Source organism: Molothrus ater, chromosome 6 (genome assembly GCF_012460135.2).
Source record: "Molothrus ater isolate BHLD 08-10-18 breed brown headed cowbird chromosome 6, BPBGC_Mater_1.1, whole genome shotgun sequence".
Taxonomy (NCBI): domain Eukaryota; kingdom Metazoa; phylum Chordata; class Aves; order Passeriformes; family Icteridae; genus Molothrus; species Molothrus ater.
In genome coordinates, this window is record NC_050483.2 from 30,050,048 (window position 1) to 30,061,078 (window position 11,031).

The window sequence follows — 11,031 nt, forward strand, 5'->3', positions numbered from 1 at the left end:
CATTCTTCATGCATTTTCCCTCTAGCGTAACAAAGTATTAAGAAAAAAAAAATGGGCAGTATGGGATATGGCAATGACAAAAAAAATAGCAACACATTTAGAAATCTAGCAAGTTGGAAAGATTACTTAAAAAGCACAACTATTTCCCCTCAATTCCCATTGACAAGTAAAACAGGAAATTAAAATTCTTTTTTTTTAACTCCAGTTTAGAAAACACATCTTGTTTCTCTTCTTCAGAGAAGATAAACAGTTTTTTTTAGAGTATCTCAGTTCAGTGTAAATGGCATACAGGGTAGGCAGAACTGAAGGTCATGTTGCAGTGAGCTCACAGACAGTGGCTGCCCATTTTGAACTATACAAGTTCACTAAAGTTCCTGCTATATTCACCCATCAGAGCAAAGTGCAACTATAAGTAGTTTTTCATTTATTAGCTATGTTTATTGGAATGGAAACAAGCTATTTTCAAAGTTTTCAAGTTCTCGGTCCCTAAATGCAGATGATAAACAAAGGAAACGCTAATTTAAACATGTGTGCACCAACAAACTTGCAAGGAAAACATTAATGTAAAACATTTTGTTCCACTCATTCTCAGCTTGATTTAAAGCAAACAGAGAAAGCCCTTTCAATGTTAAAGAGAAGTCACCCATTGATCATACTGTTCCAGGTTTTATATTCATACCACTCTAGGTCATGTGACAGAAGAGAAGGAGGAAAAAACCCAAAACCTCTGAGTTATATAGCCCAGAAATTTATTGAATACTTGCTCAAATACATTCTGTGTAGAACTGTTCCACTTGCTTGGTTTTGCTGCTCCCAGGAAAGATCATGAACAGATGCACTGAGCTGTAATCACCAATTAGGAATTGTTATGTATGAAAATGTTAAGTAGGGGGCTGAAAACTCTGTCTGGCCAGATCTGGGTCTTGAATTTGACTAGGCACCTTCCTTTCAAAGGGATCAATTTGTGTAAATTGCTGCACCAAATGTTATTTAGAAGAGCCTTTTACATTTTGGTCTTTTTCAAACAGGAAAACACTTCATATATTTACTTCTGAAGTTTTCAATACTGAAATAATTTAGTCCAGAGTGTTTGCATGGGGTTTCTAATTTTTCATATGGTCTCTCTTCTAAGTATCCCAGAACATTTAGTCTTCTGTTTTGGCTTCCATTTCCTCGGCATCATCATCCCCATCCACTTCAGCATTTTCCCTCTCCAGTCTTTCCAACTGCCTTGCAAGCTCAGTCTCATCTGTGTCAGTGACCACCTTAGGCTGAAAAAAACCAAACCAGAACACACGGCAAACTGTCATAAAGAAAGGTCATATCATTTGTAGACTCTGATTCTACATAAAGAGCAAGAGATAAAATACGTCCTGAAGTCACCCAGGAAAATTAGATTTTCTGGCCATTTGTTTATTTCAAGAACACAGAGGTCCTGATTTTTCTATTTTTTAATAACTTAGCAACTTAACTTTATGCTCAGATTTCTTGTAGCACTACTGATCTTGCTCTACTTTAGAAATATTGCAAGGAAAAAGGTTGTATTTTAGAATGTAATTTGTTCTTACCTCCATCTGTACATTAAAGACTCCTCTCTTCTCCTCAATTTTTTCTTTAATTACAGCCATGGCTTGATTCAGAACAGACAGTCCTTCAGTTCTCTCCAGTGTTGTAGTGGTCATCACATAACGAGGAGGGGCTATCAGATTAATCTACCACATTGTAAAGATTGGAGAAAAAAGCAAACTCAGTAACAAAGGAAAAGATATTATGCCTAGTTGGACCAAAAATTAAAAGCATTAAAACCTACATGTTTTCCTTTTTTGTGATGACTGAATAAGTAAAGCATTTCTTTTGCTATAAGAGACTATTATAAAAAGTAATTTTCAAAGGAGAAAGTACTTCCAAGTTTTTTTAAAAACACTTACTCAGTAGTACACTTAACATCCAAAAACTGTTGGGGAAGAAAAACTAGGCCTGGGTACAGTAGTCATTCTACCAACACTCAAATGTCAGTGGAGCAAACTTTCCTTTTCTTACACAGTCTTATACCTGAAAATAAAATTTATTGCTCCCTAGTTAAGACTGCATAAAGGAACAGTGGGTATGTTCTGTGCCAATACTAGACTTTAATAAATTGAACAGAATAAATACAGCTTCCCAAACTTTGAAAGGCACTGCACAAGCACAGGAAGGACTGCCAGCACATGGCTGAAGGAGTGTGTTACAGCTCTGCTGGAGAAGAGCTGAAAATCAGGCACATGGCTTGATGGGGCAGAGCAATTGCAAACCCCTGGTCCCTGAGGGCATCAGAAAATTTTGCTTTTGATTCCATTATTAAGAATTGACACTTACTTTGATGGGCATGTTCTCTGTGGAACAGTTCAAGCCTGCTCTCAAAGCTTCTTTTACTGCATCTATGCCTTCATAACCATAACAGGCCACTTCAATATCTACAAGAGAAATACAAATAATAAAATTTTACCATTACCAAGAGCTGCAAAATATCTAAACCTTAACTTAAACTTTAACAAATCTTTCTAGCAACCAATGTTTACCCACAATGAGAGCCTCAGTAGCTCCCAAGTCTGAGGAAGGCGTTACATTTGCTTGACTTTTAAGTTGAAATAAGAGTCTTTTTAAATTCTTTAGATAATGCAACATTTTACCTTACACTTTGAAAAGCAAGGATACAAAATTATACACTCATATTCACTCACTTCTCATCCAACAAATACAACACCAATAATTATGTACTTCACACGGGGAGATGAAGATATAAAAGCAATAAATACCAGGGAAAATGCAACATCAGGAAAAATGAAACGTGAAAAGGAGCACATCCACAAAGTTACGGAATTCCATCAGCAATTACAACAGAGGCACAGAGGGATCACTTGAGGAGCATTAGAATACATTTTTATAAGGTTAACATATGGTTAGAATTATAGTTAGCTACAGCCTTTTGTAGGTATTTGAAAATCAAGGCATAAACTCATACTGCTGATATCTGTAATACCCTGACCAGTGTAAAGACAAAGATTTCTTGACCTGCATAGCAATGGCACAAGACTAAGCTACACAAAGGAGATGGTTTCACTTCTGGGTGACTCACAAAAACCTGCTAATTCTGAGCTATCAGGAACAAATTCACAGAGGAACATCCCAGTCAGCCTGAGGATGAGAAGAGAAGCCAATGGCAAGATTCTACACTTGTGCTGATGACAAAATTAATGACAGACCATCAGAACTAAATAGGCAGCATGAAGGAAGTAAGAAGACATGCTCTTTAACTTTATTTTCAAAAGTAATGAAGTGCTATTCATGTTAGTAAATGCACTCTTCATGGCAAGCACATCAAATTTTTGAACTGTTAACTCCTGGCAGTCTCAAGCAATAGGTAGAGGAATTTTACATTACCTTACTTTTTGTACTCTCTTCTTGATTTCAGAGTGGAAAAGGCTTATCTCCTCTCTCCACAGTAATCAGCAAGTGTTAATGCTCTTCAATATACACTTGCAGAGCAGAGGCAATTTCTCAATCTAGTTAAAAACATGATTTGGCTACACTATCTGTTTAATGGCAAGTGTGCCTTTAGGCTGTTCTGTAGAGCCAGATTTACAGTTTTGAAGTATGTCTTCTCAAGTCATGCAGTCATGTGCTTTTTCTGCCACACTAAATTAGTAAGAGACAAACTAGCTCATAGATTAGACATGTGCTAGGCTTGAGCTGATATATTCTACTGAATGATTTGCAATCAATCTGTTAAAAATACTATTTTCACATATTTATGAACAAGTGACTAAGGTGCATGCTGTAGCTGTGCTGACAGAGTTCAATTATCCTGTCAGGGAATCAATGAATGTAAAACTCTGAATAATGAAAAAGAATATTGTAGATGCAGTAATAACTATAAAATATTTAGTTTCATTGTGTGCCAATGCAATATGACGGACCACATTATCTATCATGACAACCAGTCCATGTTCCAAGGAATCTGCACTTCGGGAGGAAAAATAAAAGCCAAACCACCTTGCACTTTGGGATAGAACCCACACAGGCAATTTGAAAGCAATCCTTGATTAAGATGTCTTAATTCTGAACAGCTCCATTCAAATATCAGCATTATGAACCATTAGTTTTAACTGAGTTTATGGTTTGCAACAAGATACACTATCTCAACCTAAGGATCGAGACAGGTTCAAGGAGCACGTGGGAAGAACTCACCAGCTCGGATTTTGACTGCCTGTGGTGTCAGACGTCTGTTAATATTGTCAATCAACACACGCCTCTCTTCCTCTGTCAGATCCAGGCTATCCAGGATTGCAGGGTCTCTGAGCCAAGCAAAGCAACGTTACAGAACTTATACTGAAGAGGAATACAACACTATATAAACTTCTGGTACTATTTCTACTTCTTACAAATAATCCTTGATACCTACTAGGCAAAGAAAATGGAAATTTCTTAAGAACCCATTGAAACACTGCAAGAAAATGAACACATCTATTTTCAAAGCATTTTCTACTGGTAAACACAGCAGTTTACTCAATTTGTTCCTGGAAGGAATAATCGGAATGATTTAATTTTTTTTTTAAAGCAGGGGAATGGCTTTTCTCCTGCTCCCTCTATATGACATAAATAGAATGTGACAACTATCCAGCTTCTTGATATTTTTATATTTTCTCCAAAGTGAAAATAAACTCATACCACATAAAAGCAAATCCATGATGAATCTGGAGTTTTAAAATTATTTTAGTATTTCATTCAAACACAAGATATTTGTCATTCTACAAAGTAACCCACATTCATTCCATGTTATTTGGTACTTGTTTTTAACAGTATCTGTATCACAGACAGATATTTATCTGCTGGCTGCATTCTCAGCTAAAGCAAGGATAAAGGCTTTTTAAATCCCAAGCTCATAGTTTCAAACTCAGAGATCACAGAGGCAAACTCCTCTGCTGTTTACCAACATAAATTAGCAGTTCTCTTTTAAAGAAGTGGCATCAATTTTCTATTGCTGTATTAAATTTACTCCAAATCTATCTGAAATAGAGAACATAACCAAAAAGTTCATCACAAAAACACCTCCTGTTCTGCAGAGACAAAAAGTCACAGTTTTCTGAAAAAAACACCAGATCACTTACAATACTACCAGCAGGCAAACATGAAATAAAATGGCCCAAAAGCCAGTGGTAATACTAGAGATTGGTCTCTGCTGCTAATAAGACAGCAATCTTCATGTTTTTGTATGCTAAGTATAGAGAGTAGAAGGGCCAAACAAGCAAACAGAACCCAGAAACATGACAGGTTTTACAGATCAAAATATGAACCTGTATGGCAGAAGTGATTTAGGGTATATACAAATGCTGCTTTATTTCCAAACTGTCCTGTTAAATGCACCTGTTAAAGCATTTGTTAGGCTTTCAACAATAGGTTTTCAATATATAATTTTTACTGATTAGAAGGTAAATATATTGTCCAATTTCTGCTATAGGTGTCATGCTGTGTGAAACTCCAAAATACTAATCCTCAGTACAAAGAAAGGAATAACAAGCCAAATTCTTAGCGGGAATTCTAAACTTCACACAGTACTCCAACAAAAACAGGAAGGCAGCAATATCCACATTGTTCTACTCAGCTGCTACACATTTATGTAGGAGCACAACAGGAACAAAAATTTGCAGATCACAGTCAGAAATCTTAAGGCATTACTGATGGAAAGATGTTTTGAGAACAGACAGCTTCAGAAGTTTGTGCTCCAAATTGAATAGTAAGTGAGCAACAAAAGGCCTGTGCTCAGGAGTTTTCATACGTATACAACTGAAGCTAAAACAGCCAGTGTAACTAGAGGTGTTTTTTTAAAAAAATTTCTATTATACAGATGTTTAACTAAGTATTTATCAGTTAAGAGCGATCTGGAATTCCTTTGACAGCAGTATGTCCAGATTTGGCCTTTACCAGTAAATTTGCTATCACCAGAAAAGAATCATTACAATATGAAACAAAACACATTAACCCTAAACGAGGACACAAGCTGTTTCTTTCCCCAAAACGCAGAGCTGGTTTTCAGCTCCCTAAAACACTACCGAGTGCCCTGGCTCCTAGAGTCACCGCCACTTCTGACAGCATTATTACTGCCATCTAGCGTTCAGCTCCACCTCATCACGCACACACCTCGGTGCTGTGAGAGAACAAAACTGGAAATGTTCACTGAGAAATCCAGTTTAGGATTGACAATTTCACAGCAGGCTCTGTAGAGGGAAACCAAATACTTCGATTCTGAAAGCAAATTAAAATATCAGACTCCATTTAAAAAATAACAGCCATCTATCTCAGTGCATATTTCCTTAGCATGACAATTTCCACCTCTTTCTTTTCATAATTCCATTTCTAAGTTTAGGATCCTATTCTTTAAGTTCAGAAGTGGAGAGAAGTAACAAGTCAGCTTGTTGCATTTAGAAAAAGAAAAAAGCTGCCTGTGCAGTGGAAGAGTGACAATCAGCTCTGAGTAGAAATATCCTCAGACATTAAGCTAGGTATTTCTGATAAAATCTGCCTGGGACTAAAACCAGGCAAATTCTGACACACAAATGAAGACCAGTGGTTCTTCCTCTATTAGACTGATGTCAAAGTTTACTAGATTTACTTGACCAGTATATTCTTCATACTGATTCTGGGAAAGAAACCAAATGATACAACCCAAAAGAATGCGGTGACAGATCTACTGCAGGAAATACTTGTCTGCAGTTTGAAACAAGCCCCTAGAAGCAAAGAAGTCCTTACGAGACTGCATGCTTGAATGCATCATAAGCACCATATCCAGGTCTTTTGTACTTGTCATCAAACACCCAGGCAGTTCTCTGGAACAGGCTCTCCAGCTGCTCATCCTTAGTGTACTCCAAGACTTCAGCAACGTGGCGAAGGATGCTGTAAACCTGCAACACCGGACTGGTAAAAACCCCAAACCAAATACTTAAAGTAGATGAAAATTTCTACTTGGAAGTATTAAGACCACACAGCAGTAAGGATGGGAGCCTGAAACTACCTGCACATCTTTTCAATAAAAAGTTGCCCACAGTGTGCTAAACCTGTATATACTTTTGGATTTCTGACCATTTAAATATACCCATTTACATCATAAGTTCTCAACTTACACTTTTCTTGATCTATTAATTACTTAATAAGCAGCTTACCATGTAACACTCATGGACATAAGCTGGTTATATATCTTTGCAGGGGTAAATGAGAATCACAGTATGCCTAACACCTGGATGCTTTACTTTTATCTTACAGCTGTGCATTTTGGTTGCTCAAGAAAGAAGCTGGGAATACACAGGGCCTAAATATAGAAAGGCAACTTACAGTCTTTGATTTTGTGAATTTGTCTTCACATTTGATTGCCTCCTCTGGAGAAACTCTTCTTTTTGACAAATCAATATAACCTGTTGGGGAAGATGATTTTTAAAATGTCAGCCATTGTGCAATTGAAGTCTGACTCCTTCAAGAGAAACTCAAGAACAAACACCCTGCCTACAGTATCCCCATATTTTGCTAGAGAGAGAAACAAGACCAAACCTTGATGAATTTCAGCAAATTATGATCCAAATTAGGATACAAAATTCTTTCAACTGTAAACACTTACAGTAGCAAATCTTATCTCAGCAACTAGTGATCTATTTTTATGTTTCTGTACACAGTTTGGGAAAAAAAAAATCATTCCAGCATAGAAAGAAGCAAATTTAATGCACATTTTTGTAGTGCTCAACACAATTTAATTCAAGACTGGCACCTCATCACTTTAGCTCTGAACAGTTTCCTAATAAAACAGGCTCAGCCTGAAAGAAATGCTCATGAAAAAATTTCTTTTGAACTCTCTTCTAAATTATAAAAGGCCTCCACCTATTTCTCACAAACTGTATATTCTCCAATAAGTTCAATAAAAGACCACTAGATGAATTCAAGATGTATTCCTCTGTTAATATGAAAACAAGATTAATTTGTAAAAGTGTAATTTCATTAGAGATGTTGGGAAACTTATTTCACTTCAGATTTATCTGCAATAAGTTTATTCTTGCCCCTCTTTCATCTCTGCTTTTCCTTATTCTGTCATTCATTATTTATTCTCAGTTACCTGGAATTTCAGAAATATTCTAGAAAAGCATATAACTTGAAGAACATAATACCAACAATAACATTTCTAGGAGACGTGCTCAGTGTTTATTATTTCTGTATAGCTGGATAGAGATTTTAGAGATTGCATGGAACAGTATTATCAAAATCTGAAAGGTTCTCAATAGAAATTACATTTAATAAACCTTCAAAGATTCAAACATTCAAAAGGCAGGAAAAACCAAAACTGCCTGTACAATCCTAACATGTACCCTACAGAATTCACAATGATTATGTACTTGCCATCACCTTTATCAACAATGTTAACAAACAGGATGGATGGTAAGCACTAAATGCTTAGCATCTAGATTTTTACTTCTATAGCAAATGATCCTTCCCTTCAGTTGACTTAGAAAATCTACATAACCATCAAAAGAAAATTCCACTTCACTATAGTTCAGTGACTGATCTGGTGAGGACCCACTTAAATCTTTACTGATGTGATTTACTTTCATTAACCCAATTCCCAAAGGACACAGAGGAACAGAAGAACAATCATAGGTATGGTCAGTGATGGTCTATTTTATTTCAATGCTCAAAAAAAAGTAGCCCTGACAAAACCCACAAACACCTGCTTAGTTTATCTGCATTTCTGTCTACAAATTCAATCTTGACAGAGCCCAGCACACGCCCAGATACCTTTCTCTTTGTCGACCCTTATGACCACGACGCACTCGTTCCTGCCGATGCGGATGAGTTTGTTTATGGAGCGGATGCGCCTCCTGGACAGCTCACTGAGGAGGATCATGCCTTCAATGTTGTTGTACTCCAGCAGGCTGACATAGGCTCCCATTTCAGCAATGGAGCGAACGTTGACCATCACCACATCCTCCACCTCGGGGAATTTATGTTGGTAGAACCTACAGCTTAGTCCCGGCATTCTGGAATTTGAGCAGAAAAAACATTTTTATTTCACAGTATATCACTGCCTCCTCCTACAAACACGGCAAGAAACCAGCAAGGATTGGGGATGATAGAGAGGAACAGTGGCAGGAAATGTAGCAATTAGGATAAGGTTGTGCTTAGGTTTTAATAGAAATTAAATAATGAATTAACTTGTATTTCAAGTACTATTACCACAACCATTTCCTAAGATGCTATTTTTTTGCAATTCTGTAGAAAAAGCTTTGCTACCCAGACTTCATTACCCACTTCACCTGTCATACACAGCACACTGGAAAGGCTTCTTCAAGTGCTGGAAAGGTGGCACTGCACACCTCACGCCCATCTAAAGTCATGAGTGTGTAACATTCTCACAGATTCACAGAATATGCTGAGTTGGGAGGGACTCTCAAGGATCATCAGCTGGACTGCAAGAGCAGGAGGACATAGAAGAGAAGCATGCAGCGTTCATAAAGGATTTTGTATGCACATAATAAGACAGCACGTGAGGCTAAGAAAATAAGAGGCAGATGGAAGCTTCTGTAGTACTGAGAAGGAGACTCCGTATGACTTTTAAACTCAGCACTGTATGTTCAGAGTAATCCTGCAAGACCTGCTCCAGACACCAATTGTCAGCAAAGAAAGCAAAGGCATTAATCAGAATAGAACTAGCCTGGCCTGAACTACTGAAAGGGGAAAAAAAGTGCCCCACAAGACTGCTAGTGTGGAGGGGAAAAACCCAACAAAATCACATGAAAAGCCAGAATTTCTTCATTATACATTCAAAATCAAAAAAGGGCAAAAGCAACATTTCATGATCAGGTGGTGGTAAGAAGAAATGCTTACACTGCTTTATTTTTCTGACAATGAATCCATATGCTCTTAAACGTGTAACTAGATTAGTTCAGTTGTCTATGCCTTGAAGTTTCACACAGAAAATTTTCTACAGCAGCAGGAGCCCAAGATGCCAAGTCAAAGGCATCACTCCTTCAGAAGATTTTAGTCACCATTTTTAAGTTTTAGTCATGATCTTTACAGCAGTGCGAGTGCTTCCTAGCTATGAGAGAATTTAAAATCAGAGTAGGAAGGTAATGCCAAATGCTATGTACACATGTCCACATAATTCAGAAGGCCATGTCCACCCTTATTTCCATTCTTAACTTGTAAGAAGAGGAAATACAGACTAGCAAAACATTATAAAAACACTCTGAAGGTTTTGTATAATTTTGTCTAATCTGAAGCTGAATAAACAACTCCAAGGTTAAAAGGGAAAACTTTACAGCTCGGCTTTCCAGCCCACTCAATGCAGCTCGGCTCGATCCCGCCGGTGCTTAATGGGGTACACGAGACAGCTGCACTGCAAAGCGACAAACGGGAGGCACAGCGAGCAGGAGCGGACAAACGCCGCTCAGCCCACGCAGCCCCTCACTCCTCTCCCACAGTCACAAGGTTTTCATTTCGGCCTTCTGGGGAAGGTCCCCAGGAGCAACACTACGCCCACCGCGCCGAAGCTGGAATTCATCTTTTCCAGAAGCTGGACACGCCTCAGCCCAGGCCCTCGCGGCCGCACAACGTCTGCGGAAACCGAGCCAGTCGTGACCGGCGCAGCCGGCATGGGCGCTGCCCCACGACCGCCGCCGCACCGGAGAGGGGGCCGGGCAGAGGCGCCGGCGGGAGGCCCGGGGAGGGAGGCCCCGCGGGCTGCGGAGCTGCGGGCGCGGTGCCGGTGCCGTCACGCCGGGCCGGGCCCCGAGCGGCGCCGCTCCCCGCGGCCCCGGGCCCCGTGCGCCGCCCGGGAGGAGCCGGGGCGCGCGGCGGTACCTGGCTACGACCCGGGGGGTCCCGCGCTGCGCTCGCGCCCCGCCGTCCCGCGCTGGCCCCTCTCGCGCCGCCGCGTGCGCCCGGCCTCTGCCGCCTTACTGCGCAGGCGCAGAGACGCCGCGGAGAGAGGGGCCGCGCTCCCCTCGATCGCCCCCT

General features: G+C 39.5%; 1 protein-coding gene across 1 annotated transcript; it reads right to left on the minus strand.

Moving 5' to 3' along the window:
* Positions 1 to 413: 413 nt before the first annotated feature.
* Positions 414 to 10,964, minus strand: EIF2S1 (eukaryotic translation initiation factor 2 subunit alpha). The gene is made up of 8 exons (XM_036384235.2): positions 10,876 to 10,964; positions 8,812 to 9,053; positions 7,366 to 7,445; positions 6,787 to 6,938; positions 4,228 to 4,334; positions 2,356 to 2,453; positions 1,569 to 1,712; positions 414 to 1,271 (listed from the first exon to the last, which is right to left on the minus strand). Exons 2-8 carry the CDS (start codon positions 9,050 to 9,052, stop codon positions 1,146 to 1,148), a joined length of 948 nt encoding a protein of 315 aa, XP_036240128.1. The 5' UTR covers position 9,053; positions 10,876 to 10,964; the 3' UTR covers positions 414 to 1,145.
* Between the last annotated feature and the right edge of the window lie 67 nt (positions 10,965 to 11,031).